This window comes from Marmota flaviventris, chromosome 9, assembly GCF_047511675.1.
Source record: "Marmota flaviventris isolate mMarFla1 chromosome 9, mMarFla1.hap1, whole genome shotgun sequence".
Classification (NCBI taxonomy): Eukaryota; Metazoa; Chordata; class Mammalia; order Rodentia; family Sciuridae; genus Marmota; species Marmota flaviventris.
In genome coordinates this window covers 12,851,623-12,874,149 of record NC_092506.1, presented here as the reverse complement: position 1 = coordinate 12,874,149, position 22,527 = coordinate 12,851,623, and the positions used below count along the sequence as shown (strand labels likewise).

Here is a 22,527-nt window from a genome sequence, read left to right as displayed (position 1 = left end):
CACAAAAAGACAAATACTATATAATTCCATTTATATGAGAATGGTCAAAATCATAGAAATGGAAAATATAATAGTGTTTTCCAGGGTCTAGGGGGAGGAAGAATGGGTAGTTACTGTCTAATGGGTATACAGTCTTACTATTTAATGGGTATACAGTCTTAGTTTTACAAAATAAAGAGTCCTGGAGTTGGATGGTAGTGATGGATAGACAACATTAAGAATATATTTAATGACACCGAACTGTACAGTTAAAATGGTTAAGATACCAAATTTTATTTAATGTGTATTACCCTGCAAGAAAAAAAACTGAGGAGTGGTAGGGGTGGGAGGAGAAACTACAGAGACCACAAGGCAGTGGAATGAAATATTGAAAGCTGAAAAGGAATTAATTCTATGTCTAGTAAAACTATCCTACATAGACAGAAGAGAACTTAAGAAGTTCCCAGATCAACAAAACCTGCAGGAGTTCATAACTAGCAGATCTGTCTTACAAGAAATACTACAAGAAGTCCTTTACACTAAAATGAAAGGATACTAACTTAAATCTACATTAAGAAATGAAAGACCAGGGCTGGGGTTGTAGCTCAGTGGTACAGCATTTTCTTTGCATGGGTGAGACACTGGATTGATCCTCAGCACCACATAAAAATAAATAAATAAAATAAAGATATTGTATCCATCTACAACTGAGAAAAAGAAATAAAAGACCAGTAAAGGTAACTACAGTTAAACTATATAAAAGATAGTATAAGGGTAGTTTTTACTTGCAACTGCTTTTTTCTTTCTCCTATGAGATTTAAAGGCATAAAGAAACATAAAACTATTATAAAACTACACTGATAAGATTAAAATGTATAAAAATTATTATCTGTATGAAAATAAGAGCACAAAGTTAAGGAAAGGTAATGGATCTCTATAGGTGAAAAGATTTTGCATATCATTCTAACAGTGTATATATACTAGGATTCCTATTCCTAGGACTTTTTCTTTTCTTTTTTTTGATTGGGGGAGGGATGAGGGATGGGGGTACTAGGGATTGAACTCAGGGCACTCTACTACTGAGGTACATCTCTAACACTTTAAAAATTTTATTTTAAGACAAAGTCTCAGTAAGTTTGGCCCAGAACTTGTGATCCTCCTTTCTCAGCCTCCTGAGTAGCTGGGATTACAACTGTGTGCCACCAGGCCTGACCTGAACTTTCGGATCTTGACACAAAATTAACTTGTCATTCAGTAAGATTTTTTTTAAAAATAAAGTTTCACCTTACTTGGAATTTAGTGATTACATAACTGATACCTAATTCATCAGGTAGAGAAAGAGAGGGGGTGGAAGGAGAGAAGAAAGGGGAGAGGCTAGCCAAGAAACCTAACCTTGTGATCATAAGGGTCCTGATTTTTAGAGAGAACTGGATTGCTAGAGTAATCAGGGAAACAACACAGTTAAGCGATAGAATTTTTTTTTTTAAAGTCATGTTAGAATTTATGTTCTAAAATTGTGCTAAAGATGCGTTCAATATGGTTAAGAAGACAAAGAATTTATGTAGAGCTGGGTCCTTAAAGAGATTCTGGCCTTCTCACTTATTTGATAGCAAAGAGCAAAGAAGGTAAATAACCTGACTAAAGCTAGTTAGTGAAATTTGGTGTCTGAATCAGAGATTCTTCTGTCTGCTGATGACCTCCTTCATCATGCCAGAAAAACTTTTATTCCTAAAGCATTAATTCTTATAAAGATGCGGCCTTACCGAGGGGCATAATGGAGAGGTATTTGCCTCGAAACTTGCTGGTGATTTTGATTTCCTGACGCAGTGTCCAGCCATTTTTGGACTCCGCATGGTGTGCAGCAGCTGGGGGATGATGACTCACCTTAAAGAAATGAGGTTCAAATTAGCAAGGCAGAAAGAAGGAAAAGATATGGCTTAGTAATTGGTGATAAACACACAAAATTCATCCTTGATATTTTTATACCCACAATAGTAAGTGAATACCAGGGCTTCAGTGTTTAATTTTGAAGGAAAAGAAGGGTAAGATGACAGGGACTGACATTTCTACAAACAGCACGCAGGGGTTCAAAGAATCATCCTTTTCTTCAGAAGGAAATGTGTCAAGGTGCTGAGGCTCCTGACCTGTTCACAGAGGGATCGGTACCCATTTTCCTCTAGTCGGTCCAGCTCAAAGGTCTCCCCAAGGAGTGGGTTGAATGGCTTGCTGGTACGGAAGACAGTAGTGGAGTAGGAGGACACGGTAAAAGCTGCAACATAACAGAGCTGTTCTAGAGAGTTCTCACATTTTGCAGCTCGGTCTAACAGCTCATGGTATTCCAGATCTTCAGTAAGGCGCTGAAGCATGGACAAGGGCTCATTAAAGTTCACCTGTAAGGAAAAGAACACATATAAAAACCTTGTCCAGACATTTTTAAGAGAGTTACATTTTTTTGCAGGGGATAAACTGATCCTGAGATGTTGAGGTGATAAGACAAATAATGAAAAGAAAAAAGACTTAACCCAAAGGCAACCCATTTTCCTTGGTATCTGCTCATGTCAGAGAGCAGCAGAAATCATCATTTTCATCCATTTCACTAACAGTAAGCTTTTGGAGATGGAAACCTTGCCTCTTCTGTCCATTACTACCTAACCAAAAGCCATCAGTACATGGACATAGGAGACCAATAACAAATTTAAGTTTTGAATGAATGAATTTTTTTTAATATTTTTTTTTTAGTTGTTGATAGACCTTTATTTATACGTGGTACTGAGAATCAAACCCAGTGCCTCACACATGCCAGGCAAGTGTGCTACCACTGAGCCACAGCCTAGCCCCTGAATGAATGAATTTTAAAATATACTAAGTTGTAGCACAAATATAACCAAAGAGGAAGTCAGATATTTAAAGTTCTTGAGGGAGAAAAGAAAAGGTATTCAAATACAGGCACTTCCAGACTATTGAAAAGATCGCATTACAAAAGTTAGCTTCTACCCTGGACTAGACAATTGCTAAGTCTCAGTTCAATTCTACATCAGGCCAGGACAGACTACTTCTGAGGCCAGACAGCTGTATTTTTAGATGTAAAGTGCTTATGATGGTGCCTGATAAAGATGACTGATAAAGACCTAATCCTCAGCAATCTTTCAGAAAAATTCCATAGATTAATAACCATGCCAACAAAATCTCTCAGTGGCAAAATTTCAGGCAACATGAAGCAACATTTCCATATTTTGGGGGAAAAGAGTGTACTCCTCTGGTGGCTACTAGACACATCCACTGTGCCCGGGACTAGAATCAGTTCATCCTAAGTCTATCACTGCTTTCCATGCACACATGACCCTGCTTTCCAACAACTGTTCCAGGAACCACAGTTGCTCTAAAAGTGCTAAATTGTTTATAATGATCATTTTATCACTCTGAGGTCAAATAGGAAAACTAATGAATCTGAGAGTTTGAAATGAAAGAAAGAAGGGAGTTGATTATATAGCCAGCAGGCAGCTAGAGAAGACAATCCTGAGATGAGCAACACCAGGAAGCCATAATGAAGGAACAGAAAAAAGCAGTGTTATTACTAAAGCCAGAGGCCAAGGGGAACTGGCAGTGGCTAAAACCTTGAGGGGGGCTGAGGAGACCTGTCCAGATGCTGCCAGAAAACTGCCTAAAAGGAGAGAAATACCCTCTTCCAAGCTCTCATCTCCTGGTATTTTGCCCTAGTAGAGTCCAGCCAGACTCCAGCAGACACAAGACACAGAAGCTTGAAAAACAGCCTCAGATGATCAGCTTTCCTGTGACCCAGTATAGGGCAGGGGAAGGGTGAGCACTTGATTTGCAGGCCAACAGGTACAGAACTGCACATTCCTAGTGGCAAAGTCAATAAGGAACTAAGGGTAAAGGTGAATAGAGAGGTCACCTAGACCTAGAATTGTTTTTAAGCAGAAGTGCACTTCTCAGACCATGACAAACTGTCTTTCCAGCCCACCTGCCCACTACTTCTAGACACCTAATGTTCCAGGCAAGTGGGGTTTCTCTTCAGGTCCCCAAAACACCCATTATCTCAGTTTCTCCAATGTGCCTGCTTACTCAGGGCCTTTTCTTTTCTTTTCTAAGCCTTTTCTTTTTTTCCCAATGCTGGGAATCAAACCAGGGCTTCACTCTACCTCTGAGTTATATATCCTCGACTGTAGTTGATAAATACATTTTTAAATCATACAGACTTACAAATAAACTATTTGCTTTTCAAGATTTGTTGATTAATTAGTTCAACAATTTGTTGAATGATCTGTATATGCCAGGCTCTGGACTAAGCATTAAAGATATAGAGTCCAATTAGACATAGTTTCTCTCCATAGGAACATAGTATATGAAGAGACAGAAATCATACACTGTTCTCTGCACCCAGAGAGGTAGAGAGAATACTTTCTGTAATTCTGTCTGCCAAGTTTTTGGCCCTCTGTACCCCCAAGTCTTCATTTCTAGCCTTTTCTATAGCTAACTATGGTCATATAGCTAAGTCCTGGCCACAGAGATTTAAGAGATTAATGGATTATGCAATTTCCAGGAAACAACCCTTAAAAGGGTTGACTGGAATGTGATCCCGATGGTTCAAACTGGAGAGGCCACTATGAACCTAAGAACTAAGACCACAGACACAGAGAAACAGGAGAGAAAGCAGTCTGGTCCTGACACCATGGAGTATGATACTAGAACTGGACCATTTGCTTCTGGACTTTAACACAAATGAGTGAGGCCAATATTTGTTTAAGACAGGAGTTGCCAGCTTTTTCTGTAAAGAGCTAGATAGTAAATAGTTAGGCTTTCCGGGATACGTGGTCTCTGTCACAACTACTCAATGCTGCTTTGCAGCATGAAAGCAGCCACAGATAAGACATAAATGAATATCTTTGTGTTCCAGTAAAACTTTATGGACACAAACACTATGGACAATTAGTCTCCTTTTTATTTATTTTTTTCCAACCATTTAAAAATATAAAAGCTATGTTTGGCTTGTGGACAACATAGATAGCAGCCAGATTTGGCCCACAGACCCTAGCTTGTTGACCCCCTAATTTAAACCAATACATTTGGATTTACTGCTTTAAATTGATTATTCCCAGCTGTTATACTAGTACAATACCAGGCAAATAGAAGACACTTAGTAAATGATTGTTGAATGAATAAGTAAGAGAAACACATGGCCCAGACACAATCGGTGGAACCTGTTGGGACACAGGAGAGAAGACAGATCTCTCCTGACTGGATGCACTGGAGGTTTACTGAAAGAGATGTCATTATACTGAAATCCAAAGGAAAGAGTTTTAGCCACAGCAAAAGAAAACTACCAAGGGTTGGTGGAAAATTCAAAGTTCAGGCAGAAAGATCAGTGTGTATAAATGCTCTGAGGAATAAACAAGATAACTCTGAGTATCTGAGGCTAATCTGATGACTATACCATCACACATATATGATGACCTTGCCCCTGGGGAAGAAGTGGTGAGTCCAATAAAGAATCTGAACTATGTCCAGAGCAATAAAGATCCAGGATTTTAAATTGAAGACTAACACAACCATGCTTGCAGTTTAAAAAAAAATCACTTTGGCAATAGTGGACAGACTGGAAAAATGAATGATCACTGACAGGGAGGTCATTAAAAACCCCATCTTCACCAATAATTTTCACCTTCCTGGTTGGAATGGTTTTTGCTTCTATGCTCCCTAAACCTTTGTATATATAGTATTTCCCATTACACTATGATAAAAAATAAAATAATATCATTTTTAACCTGTTTTCATGTCTCTTTTAAATTATGTGGTTCTTAAAAACAGAAATAAGGCTGTATTTATTTTTGCATGCCCCCAAGCACAGAGCATAGGAATTTGCTCATAAAAGTTACTGAATGTGTGCATCTGGTTCTAGGTGATCTGGGAACATACCAGATTCAGAGCCAAAACTCAGCCAGCTAATTTAAAGGAACAGTTTATGACTATAAGGGTAACAAAGGCTATGCTCAAAACTGCCACACGTTTGGGAGGGGAGGGCTGTCACATCAGCATTCTTTTGCCTGAGGCTGAGAGGACCTACTGGCAGCAGTTAGGATGTGCAAGGACCTCACCGGCATGGGGATCTTGGAGAGTTCTTTTCCAATGCAGTTCTTCATGATGCTCCATAAGTTGAGGCTATAGTTTGGCTTGTATGGTATTCTAGTTCTCTTTTCCTTCTTCGTCTCTTCCAGCTGATGCTTGTACTGAGAGCAAGAACAAAGCCATTCAATCATCCACAAAGAACAGAAAATCTGCTATTGCTAATCTTCCCTTCCCCCATACTTAAAATAAAAAAAAAATCAGGATTTTTCTTTCTTTCTTAGCACTTTACAAACAAATCCATGGGACTCATAGCCCAAATCCTTCACCTTTGATGCCCTCCACATAGGAGTTACCTGTTCATCAAGGCTAATGTCACTGCTGGCCCCACTGATATTGCTGCCAGTGCGTCTGCATAGAGGGGAACACAGGAGATTTAGAACAAAGAGCACAACTAGAGTTTGGGCCTCAATTTTTTTTTTTTACAAAGCAGAATGTCAAGTATGCTGCACAAACTTATTGATGGCTAATCAAAAGGTGTAAATAGATATGACTGTAAATGCCTCTGGAGAACTCATCATGTAAAAAGCTGACAGTTTTCCACTTACTTAAAGAAAAGAGCCCAGATTTTACTAAATGTCGACAACTATAACATTCCCACATTGAACAATGTTTCTAACCTCTTGATGATCAGGTATGACAGTAAAGGATAACTTACTTGTGGCCCAAATTCTCAGGCATGGTGATGATCTCTGGTGCATCAAAAAATTCATTCTCATCATCTTCATCACTCATGTCTCCTTTCCCAGAGCAGCACTGATCTACGAGGAGAAGGCCTTCTTTGTTTTCTCTGGTTATATTTATCAAATGCCTGGTACCGCAGTTCTTCTCAGTACCAACCACAAACATAGCAACAAATGGTAAAGTAGTGGAAAAGCCAGAAGAAATGAACAGCTCCAAAGCCACTTCAGATAAGTCATTAATTGTGGAGAATTTGGAGCTCTTCTATCAATTGCAGAAAATCACCTGGCTCAAATCTGAACAGGCTATGCAAGAACAAAGCGTCTTACCTTTACCAGATCCTGCGCTGCCAGGAGTGTTTGCAGGCAGCACTGTGGCTCCCCGGAAGGCCCTCTCCAGGTGGTTGTGCTGCTTTGCCAGCTGCTCAAGGGTTTCTTCCAGTCGGATACGCTGGTCTCTTTCATACTGCAGTGACTTCTGCCACTTTTTACTGTGGGTCTGGGCTAACATGAGGAAATCTCTGCAGGCCTGTGCGGAGAAAGCACTAGATTGTGTCACCTCAACTAGTCAGGTTCCCCTCTGGCCTCTGTAGGCCCATTAAGAAACCTCATTCTGGGAACTTCAGCAGAAAAATGAGAAAGACTTTCCCTGTATTCCACAGTATCAGGGACAGCTAGCTCATGCTACAATCAAGGTCAAAAAAGAGTGAAAATGGTTGTCATGGTTCTCTTACATTTTCCTGGTCATTAGGACTAAACAAATGCCAAGTGAGCAGTAAACCTAGACAAAGTATTTGTGGCAATATCACAAAGGGCAGGTATGTGAACTACACCAAAAGAGAATTATAGACTGAGCAAGAAGAGAAAATACACAGAATAACTACTTTCAGTAATTTTTTTTTGGGGGGGGGGCAGTTCTTGGATTGAACCCAGTAGTGCTTAACTAGTGAGCCACATCCCTAGCACTTTTTATTTTGAGAGAGGGTCTTGCTAAGTTGCTAAGGCTGGCCTCAAACTTGCAATCCTCTTGCCTCGGCCTCCTGAGTTGCTGGAATTACAGGCATGTACCACAATTCCCAGCCCAGTTCAATAAATTATTGACTAAACTCAAGTAACCTAAAGCAGAGGAAGTTAGACACTGAGAACCGAAAATCTGTACTGAATTAGACTAAATACCAGGCAACATAATTTGCTTTTATTTTGGTCACTGAGAGAAACAACTGACATTAAAAATTATAGACCTACTTGAGGAATCAAAGAAGGATTCTAAAGAAAAAATAGAAATATGCTCATATCAGTCCCTCCACTGGCTGACCACTATGAGTGAAACCAGATACCAATTAGTGGTTATAAATACTAGGCATCCTTCACAGGACGGCCCCCACCTGCCTTGTCGCCTTCTCTCAGGTAGATATGCTACACTCCACAATACAGCCATGCTGAGCTGCTTATCATTTCTTGGACAGAGTTCTTTCAGGCCTACCTGCCTCAGCATATGCTATCCACCCTGCCTAAAATGCTCTTTCCTAGCCCCTCTCTAAGATAGGAGAAATCCTGATTTCTCAAAACCTGGTACAAATGTTAATTCTGTGACAGCTTCCCCCCTAGTCTCAAAGGTAGTCAGTCTCTTTTTTACATTTGCTTGGTGCTTTGCACATACTTCTATTTTACACATTCATGGCAGAATCGTGACTGATTTTCCCTCTCCAGATGGATCAGGAGCAACTTAAAGACACATTTTATAGCTTATTCATATACAGATCTTAAGTTCATAACTTAGTTGTTTTGTACACAGTGAGAGCCTGATAAAGTCTGCTTAATAAGTCAATGAAAGAATACAGATAAGTAAAGGAAGGAGGAAGCAAAGTAAGCTTAAGAGTCAGAGAAACTTAAATAGAATGTCTACTCCCATGGTTTCAACTATTGCCTGCAGGTCAATGGTTACTAAGTCAGTGAAGCCAAATCCCACACTCACTGAGTTTTAGAGAAGAATCTAGGTGTCTATTCAATGCCTCAAAGTAACCTCAGAATCAGTGGATCCCAAACTGAACTCACTGCACTCCTCTGCTGACTCTGTTTCTCCCTTTGGTGTTCTCCATCCCAAGAACAATTCCAGGGCCCTCTCAGCTGTCCAAGCCAGGAACCTAAGGGGAACCTCTTTTAGTTTTGCTTCCTTCCTCATATCTAATTATCAAGTATTATTGATTATTCTTCAATATTTTGAATCCATACTTCTTTCTATTGTCTATATCAGAAGCAGTAAAGAGTATACTTTTGGAGTTGGGCTGTTGGGGCTCAAATCACAGCTCCATCCTACTATTTGGCTGTGTAATTTGAGGCACACTTCTCTGCCCCTTATCTTATCTTAAAGAATTAAAAATATTAAAATATTAACTACCTCAAAGAGTTGGTGCTTTACATGTAAAACATTTAGAACTACACGGGGCTCACAGTAAACACTCAAAAAAGGTGCCAGCTATTAATTATGGCTACATCAAAACTCCTCTCATTCTCTTCTTACCCAATCTACCAAGCCCACTTAGCAGGATCTGCACCTCCTCTTACCTCCTCTCCCCTCTCACCTCCAGCTACTTCCTTGCCAGCAGTTCCCAGACCGTGGAGAAGGAGGGCTCCACACATGCCATACCTCTACCCCAATCAACTCTTCTTTGTTCCCTTTTAGTAATACTGATCATGATTAAAATTTACCAGAGACATATTTCAGTACTCTGCTGAGCATTTCACATTAATTACATAATAAAAGCCTTTCAACAACCCTGTGAAGAGTCTACTAGCATCAAAGCCATTTAAGGATAAAGAATTGAAGTCTCAGAGAATAAGGTTGCCCAGGGTTATACAGAAGGTAGAGGAGGTGGTTGAAACCCAGGCCAAGCTCTATGTTGCCCTTCTTCCCAGAAAGACAGTCATTGCTCCTTCAGAATTTAGCTGAGATGCTATCTTCTCTAATCCTCTGGTCTGAGCTAAACGCCATAGCAGTCTAGACATGCTCATTCTATCATATCATGATCCACTCAAATCTCTGTCCTCTCACTAGAAAGTAATCTCTTTGAGGGTAGAGACCACATGTGTCCCAGGGATATCCCCTAGCACAGTGTATGGACCATAGCAGGTACTCATTTAGCAAATGGATATATTAACAGTGTCTTCTGTTAGATTCACTTTGGTGGTAAGAAAGGCAATATCCTAAGCTGTCAAGAAATTGAGTAAAATGTACTCTTCCTTCAATATAACTGTTCATTTAGAGCTGTCATGCATTAGCATGTTAATTTTTAATGTGCCTATTACACCTAAGACCTTGCTATTATATTAGCACCAGAAAGGTACAAAGAAAACAACATATCAAAATAGAAAAAAAAAAAAAAAAAAGAAAAGAAAAAGAAAAAACCCTAATACAAAAAAATAGTGTGGTCACCTGACATTGATAAAAAGTAGCTTTCACTCTCTGCAGTGTCATGACCAGAAGACTAAACACACAGTAACTAGGAAGTCAACAGTTTGGAAAAAGAGCAAACTAGACATCAGAAGCACAAGCAACAGTTCTAGCTTGCTGAGTGGTCCTAGGAGATGGGTAATCTTCCTGCAACCCCTAACTGAAAAAAAAAAAAAAAGAATTTGGGTTCTCTGTACCTTATGTGAATCAAAACACTGAAGAGTGTTCAACACTTCAGAGCATTCAACAATTCAGAGCATGATGCTAAAGTAACTTGGTGGTTACTTTCCACCAACTAAATTTTCCCTTGGTCATAGGAAAAGGACTTTGATCTTTTAAGAGTCTTCAGTGAACTAAACTAGCTTTAAGCAAATGTCTTACTATCCTCACCTAAATAAGAGAAAATCTGGCACTAGTGAGGTAATTTCATCCCATTTAATTAGGGTGAAAAAAAAAAAAAGCCAGCAAAAAACCCTTTCTCACAGAATAGTCTTCTCACGTATAAAATGTCTCCCCGTGTTTTTATGTGGAAGGGAACTAAAATAACCTGCCAGGTGAGAATCAGGACCAGTAGAGGAAAAACAGCATTGTTGTAAGCCATGTATTCATTTCATAACTATCAATTCATCAGTAAGGCCACTGGTGTTCTGTTCACCTGCAGCCTTGAACCCAAGCAGCTAAAATATCCCGTAAACTAACAGCTACCCAAAATAGGAGTCCTAAGGAAGCAAAAGGGCTACCCCTTCATTATAAAAGAAAGGTTGCAGATTTTGTCCCATCAACAGAATTACTCCTGAAATCAAGGACTAACCAGTATTATAAGGTCCTCACTAGTATTTGATCCAGCCCCTGTTACTATCCTGTATGCCAGAATGCATTAGCCAAGTAGGGCTAGGACTCCAGCCTAAAGCTAAAGAAAATGTTGTGGAAAGAACCCATGGAGATCTTTTAGATCCAACAGATGAAATTAGATAAAAATAAACATATAAATAAAACTACAATCCAGAGAGATTAAGGAACTCAACTAAAATCACCATCAGATGTCCTGCTAGTTGCAAAAGCAAGACTGCAACTCTGGACTCCTAACTAATTCTCAGGCTGAAGCAATGTCCTGAGGGCTTGAGCAGAGCATGAAAGTCACTCCATATGGTGCAACATGTTCTATTTCATGTAAGAAACAATGTAACTTAAAGCCCTTGAGCAGTGAAGCAGGGTCTAAGGCTTTGTGCTTTACCAATTACAATTTTCTGACAGTGGGGAAGCATAATGTTTCAAAGAGGAAAAGAATCAAAAAGCAACAGAGATACCATCTGCACTCACATTGATCATGGCATTGGATGTTATCCTAAAAAGTGTGGCTCGCTCGTTGACCTGTTTGATCTTTTCATTGCTCTCAGCAGGCAACTTTAGGGACTCTAGCTCACTGAGGGAACGCTGCAGGGCTGTGCCATGCTTGGCTATCAAGTCATTGCACGTGCTCAGGTCCTCCACTTTGCTGGAGAGGGTTCGGAGAGTGTTTTGCAGTTCAGTCTTGTCAGTTTGTGAGACAGACTCTTCATCTCCTGATTCATCTGTAGGGATGCAAAAGTAAGTTATATGACTCCAGAACCAAACCAAGAGTTGAAACCCTACCTACTTTGCCCACAACCAAACCAACACTCATCATGCTGCGTTTTCTATCTGGAGGTTTGCCAATTAGCAGATGATTTCTCTACAGTGTAGTATACACTCAACCGGCGCCAGAAACACATGAGGCTCTTTTTTTTTGGTACCAAGGATTGAACTCAGGGGCACTTGACTACTGAGCCACATCCCCAGCCCTTTTTTGTATTTTATTTAGAGACAGGGTCTCACTGAATTGCTTAACACCTTTATTTTTGCTGAGTCTGGCTTTGAACTCATGATCCTCCTGCCTCAGCCTCCCAAGCCACTGGAATTACAGGTGTGCACCACCGTGCCAGACCTCTCTGGCCTTATGCCCAGAAACTTTGATTCAGCTGGTGTGAAACATGGACCAGGAAACTGCAGTTCTAATAAGCTACCCAAGTATTTCTGATATACATTGAAGTTGGAGAGCCGCTGACACACAGGAAGCCATACAGAAGCTGAATAGCTCTTGGAATCAGGAATGTATTATTGAGTCTTTAAATTTTAGCTTGGAGTACCAATCCAGTCCTAACCAATTATTATTAAAAATTCACCATTATCTGTTGGGTGAGAGGTGAAATGGGTTGAGAACAAAAGTTATTCATTATGATAAAGTCTATGTCATTAAAAGTGTCATTAAGAATTTCATTAAGGGGCTAAGGGTGTGGATCAGTGGTAGAGCACTTGCCTACCATGTGGTGAGGCACTGGGTTTGATTCTCAGCACCATATATAAATAAATGAATAAAATACAGGCACGGTGGGGCATGCCTGTAATCCCAGCGGCTTGGGAAGCTGAGGGGGGAGGATGGCAAGTTCAAAGCCACCCTCAGCAAAAAAAATGAAGCACATGCAACTCAGTGAGACTCTGTCTCTGAATAAAACACAAATAGGGCTGGGAATGTGGCTCAGTGGCCAAGTACCCCTAAGTTCAATCCCTGGTACCAAAAAAAAAAAGTTTCATTAATTCATCTTTTCTGAAGGAGAGCTCTGGAATCTCATGATGAACTCATTTGATACTAAAACTACTATAAAAGTAATGCAAAGTCTTCTCTGATAATAAGTCAAGGAAAGAAGCTCTGTTGTACCTCTTACTATAGTTTTGTACTTAACACTTTTTAACTGCAAAATGCCTTTCTAGCAGTGTCACTTCCTTTGGGGAAACTAACATCATCACTAAAACTAAAAGAAATAAGATAAGACTTGCCTGTCAGACAGAGAAGCAAAACCAAGATAAAAATACAAAATAAATAAATAAATAAAATTAGAAAACAGTGAATTTTCCTTTCACTGCTTAATAGATATTAAATACAGTAGGGGAAATGACAGACAATAAGATAAATAACAGACAAAACTCTCAGTGAACAAGCTCATTAAACTATCAACATTTCAGCCAGATGCAGTGGCACATGCCTGTAATCCCAGCGCCTTGAAAGGCTGAGGCAGGAGGATTGTGAGTTAGAAGCCAGCCTCAGCAACTTAGCAAGGCCCTAAGCAACTCAGTTTTGAGATTCTGTCTCAAAATAAAATAGAAAAAAGGAGGGGAGGGTGGCTGGGGATATGGTTCAGTGGTTAAGCACCCCTAGGTTCAACTTCCAGTACTATCCCCCACCCCACCCCCCAAAAGCTATCAACATCTCATTGGCAAATTCTACCACTTTCCTTGAAGAAAAATAAAAAATACAACTAGGTTATTCCTTTTAGTTTAATGTTGCAAAATGAAGTCTTTTTTATAGAAAATATATGGTTTTTCATCATCTATAAAAATTGTTTCAACTTAACAAGTAAGACTTCAGGAGAAAAAAGTAGGGGTCAATCCAAATTACAAATTGTAATACTCCTAAGACTGACCTCATAATAAAGTTATTATGTCTCAAAAAGTTAAGGTGGTCAACTGGCATTCTTCTTAGGAGGCTGAGGCACAAGGATCACAAGTTGAAGGCCAGCTTTGGCAACATAATTAAGACTCTGTCTCAAAATAAAAAATAAAAATAAAGAACTGGGGGTATAGTTGAGTGGTAAAGTGCCCCTGGGTTTAATCCCTAGGACCAAAAAGAAAAAAAAGTTTTAAATGTGTGGGTGGGGCACTGGGGATTTAGCTCAGTAGTAGAGCACTTGCCTAGATTATTCATGGCCTGGGATCAATTCCCAGCAGCCCCTGTGCCCTCCTCTCCCCCACACAGAATAAAAACACAAGAATGATGTCTAGTTTTTCAATCTGGGCCAGATTAATTTTTTGTTGTGAAGGACGGTTATGTGCATCGTAGGGAGTTTAGCAGTATCCCTAGCCTCTTCTCTCTAGGTGACAGTAGCATCTCCTTCAGTTGTGACAACTAAAAATATCTCCAGAAATTGCCTGGAGGAGACAGAATTGACCCCAATTGAGAACCACCACTCCTGGAGAAATACTGTATGATGAAAAGTAGCTAGGGACATTTAAGAGAGGTGATAACCAAAGGACAAAACACAATGAGGAACAAAAGATAATGGGGACATATGGAAAGCTTTCCAGGCAAGGTCTTCTTTGCTTCCTACCTGATTCTGCTAGCATCTTCACAGCCTTGGCTTTGGCCAGTTCTAGAGCTGTCACCCAGCGCTGTCGCTCCACTTCTGAGCTAGCCTTCAGATGGTAGGTCTGAGCGCCCCCATTGGAAATGATAAAGTTGCAGGAGTCCTCCACAGTGATGTTGGCTGTGGCGAGGTTAATGGTACCACGGCAGGTATGTCTCATTTCTGCCTTTGACCTGCAAAAGTGAGACAAAAACAAGCTCAAGAAAAAGGTAATGGGTGGATTATCCTTTAACACATTTCATTTCTTTACATAATTCTGAGTCCTTGAAAATATGGTAATCTTAGAAATCTAATTATAGTTCCTGCAAACAACCCCCCTAAAATTCAAGAAACAATATATTGAGAATTTATTTCAGAGCCTTTAAGAATTGTTTCTTAAACAAATTTTATTCTTCCACTGTTCCTCTTGCTGTTAACCTTTTAAAAATAGATATTATTGAGGTATAATTATTTGCAATAGTAATTCAGTAGTCTCAAGTGTACAACTGAGTGAGTTTTGACAAGTGTATACAACTGTATGACCATCACAATCAAAATGTAGAACACTTCCCTCACCTCAAAAAATTCCCTCCTGCCCTTCCACAGTCAGGAGTTACTTTCTACTTAGCAAGTTATAAAGGTTTATATCCCTTGCAACAAAATTTTGTATGACAATCTCATTCCCTAAGAATAGTTCTGTCTTCTATAAACTGAACCATCCCCCTCACTGTAAATCAGCCCAAATCAGAACTGTCACACCATGCTTAGAATTATACTGCAGAAGTGTAAAAAGGCATCTTTAAATGTTTCAATGATTAAATGCTGGCTATAGCTCAAATGATATGAAATAAGAATAATTGCCCATCTGAGAGAGCAAAGAAAGAGTTATTAAAGAATCACAAGACATTTTAATCTTTTTGGAATATGTTCTTTTCTAAGGTCCACAGACTTCTATTGGTAGGAACTCCTAAGCCATCCTATTAATAGCTAGGAAAGATTCAGCAGATCTGCACTGAGGACTGGGTGTAAAAATTTTCCCAGTCTCTACTGACTGACAGTTCTATTAATAGGCTAACTTTTGAACTTTACAGCACTACTTGGTGACAACAAGCCACAAGGCACTTCACATAAAATAACAAGCTTCTAGCACAATTGTGTATACAGAGAAAACTGTGCTAATTTCTTCACCATGCTGGTTATGCCTAGGGACCTGCATGTTCAGACTGCATGCAGTTTTTTCCCTGTCCAACCGGGAACATAAAGAGGTCAAAGTCCTTTGCCAAATGCCACAGTACAAAGCAGAATCATTTCCTCTTCAGTGAAGCCAAGTGGCCAAACACACCTGGCACATCCAGAATTCCTGCATGCCAGAGGTGGCATACGCCCCATTCTCCAGAAACTAAGATTTGGTATGTTGGAAAAAGTGTGTTTACTATGCTTAGGAAGACAGATTTGCTGTCATTTGGTTTGTCACATGAAACATTTTTTTTTTTTTTTTTCTCCTCCAATGCACAACTGAGCTGTATGGGATCGCCAGGGGGGTCTCAATGGACTGGGCCATTTTCCATCCTCTGCACCTGCCACACTGTAATGTGAATCCCTGTGTTTTCTATTCTTACCTCCCCACCCCCAAGCTTCAGTTACATTATGAATAATGCAGACCGAATTACAGACACACAGCTGACAGGCTGGCTCACCCTTGCTTTCTCTTCCAAGGGTGCCACTTGGACCTTCTATCACATTCCTCCTTATTGGCACTTTTCACTAACTACTTCCTAGGAATCTCTTTCTGCATGGGTCATCTTCACACACTAAAGAAGTTTCTCAAACAGCATAAAGTATACAACAACTTAAGAGATTGCAAGGAACCCTGGAAATAAGGCAAGCTTGACCTCAAAGCTCTTGAAGTTTAGGTAGATACACCTATGGTTATAAATGACTAGTGAGAATCTAGAAAGATTCTTTTCTCTTGCAAGAAAAGTTTTTAAGGCTGGGGATGTAGCTCAAGCGGTAGCATGCTTGCCTGGCATGTGTGGGGTGCTGGATTCGATCCTTAACACCACATAAAAATAAAAAAATAAAGATATTGTGTCCACCTAAAACTAAAAAATAAATATTAAAAAAAAAAAAGAAAAGTTTTTAAGACACTAAAGTACTGGGTGGTATTTTCTGGCTAGAAACCTCTGCCTTAAAAGGTCAGCTGAAATAGTAATTTAATCTCTTAGAGCTAGTCATGAAAATTAACAGTATAGCCTGTCATGATGCTTCTGGGAGAGCCTGGATTCTATATAAGGTTTTAAGTAATGGACCATCTATGTAACCAGGTATGGAAGGAAGCACAGGATAGGTAAAAAGTGATGGGTCTAGGAAGGACATAATTTCATTTAAAAGGGAAATAATATTTTGCAAAGAGGATACACAAGAAATTGCAGGTTTAAGAGGCATGAAAACAGGAGGAACGACAATTTGGCTAAATAATCCAAAGGGAGACGGGGACCAGAAGTACCCTGTTGTGAAGAATAAATAGCCAATAGTTGGAAAGAAGTACTTCACAGCAAGTTTGAGGGTACTGAAGAGATTTGATAATCTAGATCCTGATGCTTCGTTGGTTTATGGGTGGGGAACATACTAGCTGTTAAGGACAGGCCAATCACATGTTTCTCAATAAGTGAATGAATATGTCTTAAGAGAAGTTTTATTTGCAATTAGGCAGGTACCACTAGCTATCATAGGAGAAATGTTAAAAGTAGTTACAAATACTTGAAAAGATAGTGATCAACACTGATCAAGACTGGTACTGAACAAAGGATCCAGTGACCTGGAAAGCAGATAACATAACTTGGATGAAAAGGAAAGGAAAGACCATATGTTAAGGCCCTTACCTGATGTACAATTTTTTTAAATGGGCAAACAGTATTAATAGTGTTTGATGAATCAAGTCAGGAACATTGAACATTAGAGTAACAGTCACAGTAACCAGAAAACATGAACTTGAGTAGGGGAAAAAACTGGGGCAGAGTAAAATTTTAGACTAAACTGATTATCCTAGATGAGAAGTTAGCAATGGTTATATTAAGATCAATTCTAAATACAATAATGTAGATGATATATACAACTTCACAATTAATGTTTAAGCAGTGAGGAGGAGTTATACGAGGCATCTTACAGATAAGAATGTGTTCTGGCTGGGCATGGTGGCACATACCTATAATCCCAGCAAGTCAGGAGACTAAGGCAGGAGGGCTGTGAGTTCAAAGCCAGCCTCAGCAACTTAGCGAGGCCCTAAGCAACTTAGTGTGACCCCGTCTCTAACTAAAAAATAAAAAGGGCTGGGGATGTTGCTCAGTGGTTAAGCACCTGTGGGTTCAATCCTGATACGAAAAAAAGATGTGTTCTCACCAACAACCTCCAGCTCCCACCTTTAATCTCTTCTTGAAATTCTCAAAAATAAATTGTATGGTTAAAAAAAAAAAAGAAAGAAAGAAAGAAAAGAAAAAAAAAGAAATTCTCTAAAAGCCAATGTAGTGGAGTTGATGGAAAAGAGATTTGTTCAACTAACTCTCCTGGTAGCAGAATGATTACAGTCAAGGAAAAGGAACACAAAGTGAGTCACTCTTCAACAGCAGTGTTTTGGGTCCCAAACAGAATGGTCTTTAGGAAAATGTTCACTGAGAAATGCCAGTTTATTGAGCAAAGTCTCCTGTAAAACACACTTTTTGTATAAAGTATATACAGTAACCATAATCCATACTTACTTGCTTTAGATAAGTAATTTACCTCTGTATCTGACTGATTTGTGTAACACTAACCTGGGTTTTAGGTTATGTTGGTGCGAACAGAATTAGTTTCAAATCCTGACTCCTCCAAGACCTTGGGAAAGTTGCCCACGCTGAATCTCAGTTTTCTCATTAGAAAGATGGGAATATCGTATAACTCCCACAGGTTTTTGCTGGGAGTCAATCAAATACTATACCTAAAACACCCAGCCTCAATGTCCAGCCTTTGGGGAATATTTGTATCCTGTCCCCAAATCAACACCTTTATACATAGTAATATGAGAAGCCCAATAGCATGTTATGACCACGTTCTGAGTCACTGAGGATAAGTATATATTAACTACTCCAAAATAAACAATGTTGAACAGAAATAATCATACCAAAGACATGGATTCTTATTTTAATAAAACATAATTCTAACTAACCAAAAAGATCACAGAAGTGTTGGATACAACAAACATTTCCACGGGAGGGGGTGGGGCAAACAAAAATAAGAGCAAAGCAAGAGGGCACATCTCCAGTCTGGGCTGTCCAGAAGGTGAAAGTATGCATAAGTCTTGGAGAGATAAGAAAGGCAAGGGGCAGAATCCTGAGGACACCTTGTGTATGGTGTCTTGGTGCCTGACTGTGGAGAGATTAAGGTCGGGTACATCAAGGGCTACGAATAACCTTGAATTTTAGAGACTGAGCATAAATAACTAAGACTTTGGGACTTTCACTGTTAAGTTCTTTGAGAGCAGTGCTTAGGCTTTGCTCTTCTATGTGTCCCTTAGCGCCTACAACAGTGCCTTGCTGGGACAATTAATAATCCCACCCATGTGGTGGTGGAAACACAATGGAAGAACAGATGCTCTCCAAACAATTAATGATGGAAAGGCCAGGGAAGGAGAGATATGGCATCAACGGGGGGTAACAGGGGACGGGTGCGGGTACAAGTCCTGGGGCTTTCAATTTCGTGGAAGTGGACTTCTGTCACCGGCTGTCAATTTGCGCAAGTGACAGAAAAGGGCCTGGGGCGACCTTGGCTGCCGTGCCTGCTGGTGAGGGCGCCGGGCGCCAGGGCTGTGGGCTACGGTGGGGGAGGCAAGGTGAGTGTCGGCGCCCCGGAAGCAGTTACCTGTAGTAGCTCAAAAGCCCGTTGCTCAGCACGAACCACCGCCGCTGGTAGCCTTTGATATAATTGGTCCATTTGAAGAGCCAGCCCTCTCGAGCCGAGCCCGAACCCCCAGCGCCCGAGCCGCCCGAGCCCCCAGCCGGCGGCGCAGGGGTTGGGCCAGCCGTCGCCACTCCCCCGGCCCCCGGGCCCTGGCCGCCCGCAGCTGCCGTGGCCACCGTCCCTGACGCGACCCCGGAGCCGGGCCCCGCGTCTCCGCGGCCGCCGCCTCCTCCCACCACTGGGGGACCTGCGCCGCCGCCGCCAGGAGCTGCAATGGCTGCCGGGCCCGGCCCCACCACTCCTCTCAGCTCGGTCGCCGCCATGAGCCGCCGCCGCCCCGAGATACAGGACCGGAACCTCCTACGAGAGCCGCCGCTGCCGCCGCCGCCGCCGCCGCCGCCGCCCCGAGCGCCCCACACGGCTAGCGCATCAGCCGCCGCCGCGCAGCGTCCCCGCCCCGCCAGGCCCGCCGGAGGAAGGAGGGCTCGGTGACCGGGGTGGAGGACGTCGATTGGTGCCGCGGAGTGTCACTTGTGGAAGACCCCGCGGACATTGGCATTTCTCTCGGGCCTGTCATTCTACTCCGCCCAGTGAGAGCCCAGGGTGGGACGCGTCCACACGCTCCGCCTTTGATTGGCTCAGATGAAGGCCAATCAGATGCATGTACAACCTCATTGGCGCTTTTCTGAAGTCTCTAGCGCTCTGGGAGGACGGGGGAATGCAGAGTGCCGGCCAGTTTAGTTGCCGATTGGCTAGTGTTTCCGCCGCTCATTTCAGTTTATGCTTCTGTCACCGCCACGTCACCACCTCCCATCACTCTTCTCATCGTCCTCTTCCGCTCTTACGGATTGGTGGTTGGTATCAGCCGCTCAACCCTTTCTACCATTTACTGATCGCTTGAGCCTGGGAGGAGGAGCCTTTCGTCACATTCTTTTTTTTCATTTCTTATTGGTTAGCGTCTATGTCACTCACGTGTCGACGGAGAGGCGGGGCGATTCGTGGAGATGATTGGTTCCGGGAATTGTCTGTGACAGCAGGAGCTTGGGAATACTGACCAATGAAAGAGATTTTCATGAGAGAGGGGCAGACTGGGACAACCAATAAAATCCGTGAAGAGTGATTTGGGGGCGTGCCTGCCTGCTTCCAGCTTTAGGGAAGTTGGTGGAGACGACAGCTAGTTGGTTCCTCTTGTTGTTTGATGTGGGCGCGATGTCGAATTTCTTCTTTATGAATTAAGTCCTCCATAATGTCTTTTTAGGAAGAGGTGATCCGACAGATAGCGACTCTTGGCGATCAGGCCCCTCCTGAGTCCTCCTAAAGGGCCCGCTTCGCTCTCAGAGCTGGAAACCCAGCTTCGGGGTGGGGGTGGGGGAGCAGAAATAATTTCCACAGGCCCCTGCTGGATCCACGATCCCTTTAATTTCCTTCCCTGGTTCGCTTAGCATCGCACCACACTCCTTATCATTTGATTCGAGACTGTCACATGCCTCTATTAACTCTGCCCCCACGAGTTGCTGACCTAGCTTTGGGGGCAAATAGATTTGCAGGATCTAACTTTATGTCTCTTTCAGGCCTAAAGATCCTTGGTGTTAGCATCACAAATACGCATGTATGTGCTTAACTTTAGACAGAAATTCGTTACTTTTGATCAATTGACTTTGTTTACAGGTTACAAAAATACAAATTAAGCAACTAGTGTATCATTTAAATATTCTGAACTATTGTTACGAATGTTGTCAAAAGCGTGATATTTTGGGGAATCCAGCACCTGTTACACTTTGCCAGTTGAGTGGGCAATAGAAATAGCTTTGAGAGCCTGTAAAAACAAATTTCAAGAAAGTAAAGAAAAACTCCCTTTTTTTAGAAAATGGCTTCAAAAGGAGAGAAATACTTATTGAAGTATGGAGAAATAATGCTCTAAAAATATTCAGCATAGACTATTGGAGATGATGATGATGATGATGATGATGATGATGATGATGATTTGTTGTGCTGGGGTTTTGTGGTGCATGCAAGGCAAGCACTGTACCAATTGAGCTATACCCCTAGTCCCAGAGATTAAGTTTTTAAGTGAACTAAAGTTAACTTATTTATTTTTGAGTCCTTTCTTTGCTATTTATTAACTCTAAGACCTTGGAAGAATCATTTAAGCATTCCAAGGCTAAATTTTTACTTCTAAAAGAAATGAAACCTGAGAGGGATGCTATTGTGATTAAATGCACTTGAATGGGTTGATAAATTGCAAACAACTACAAAAATATGAGTTATGTTGCCAAGCATCCCTCAGGTCACTTAGTGATCACAAAGAAGAAACACATACTTTTATATCAGGTGGATTGGGCTGTCCCCTCCTTAAACCAGGTATCCAATTTAGCATCACTAACACACCAACAGTTTTAGGAGGTCCCTAGTATGCTCCAGCATGAAATATACATCACAAATTAATGAAGTTTCCTTGCCAGAAATGTTGAAGTTGAATCTAATCAGACCTTTAGATCTAACCTCCAATTTACAGGGATTGAAAAACCAGTTAGACATACCCCCAAGGAGACAATCAGTTAAATCAAGAGTGTAAAGCATTCTATAAGACAACTGTTTTATAGAAGATAAGACATAAAGACTATGGATAATCAATATCAAACAAAAGAGTCAGGGGTCATTGTTCTGAATTACAAAACAAGAACACCATCAAATGCTTCATTGGATTCTGGTTCTGCAAAAAATTACCTTTCTGATCCTGATGGGACATGGGAAAATTTGAAAATATATTTGTAATAGATGTTGCTAGGCAGTTCTTACATTTGCTCAGCATAATGGTACAGTAGATAGGAAAGCAAACATCAAAAATTTGGAAAAATTTGCTAAATATTTAGGAGTGAAGAATTATATTGTCTGCAATTTCCTTTGAAACGATTTAACAAAAAAAAAGAAAAAGGAAGTCACCCAAAACTAGTAATATGTATATATTTTAAAAGTATATATACATATATATGTATATGAGTACATACATATATTTAAAATGCATATACATGTACACACACACACACACACACACACACACCCCTCTATCTATGGATCAAGCAACATGTAGATTCATCAATGCTAACAAATATGCTGCTCTAGATAACAAACGTGCCAACATGGTAAA

The 22,527-nt window shown here is 40.9% G+C and overlaps 1 protein-coding gene across 1 annotated transcript in view; it reads right to left on the bottom strand.

Annotated features, from left to right (window-relative positions):
• The window catches only part of Osbp (oxysterol binding protein), a 30,475-nt gene extending 10,684 nt beyond the window's left edge, over nt 1-19,791 (bottom strand). Inside the window, exons 1-9 of the mRNA XM_027944378.3 lie at nt 19,341-19,791; nt 14,433-14,641; nt 11,572-11,822; nt 7,131-7,329; nt 6,779-6,881; nt 6,417-6,471; nt 6,093-6,224; nt 2,124-2,369; nt 1,743-1,863 (exon numbers count right to left, since the gene is read on the bottom strand). Coding sequence (XP_027800179.1) covers nt 1,743-1,863; nt 2,124-2,369; nt 6,093-6,224; nt 6,417-6,471; nt 6,779-6,881; nt 7,131-7,329; nt 11,572-11,822; nt 14,433-14,641; nt 19,341-19,702 — 1,678 coding nt within the window. The 5' untranslated portion in view covers nt 19,703-19,791. The remainder of the gene's footprint in view (nt 1-1,742; nt 1,864-2,123; nt 2,370-6,092; nt 6,225-6,416; nt 6,472-6,778; nt 6,882-7,130; nt 7,330-11,571; nt 11,823-14,432; nt 14,642-19,340) is intronic.
• Nucleotides 19,792-22,527: the final 2,736 nt, after the last annotated feature.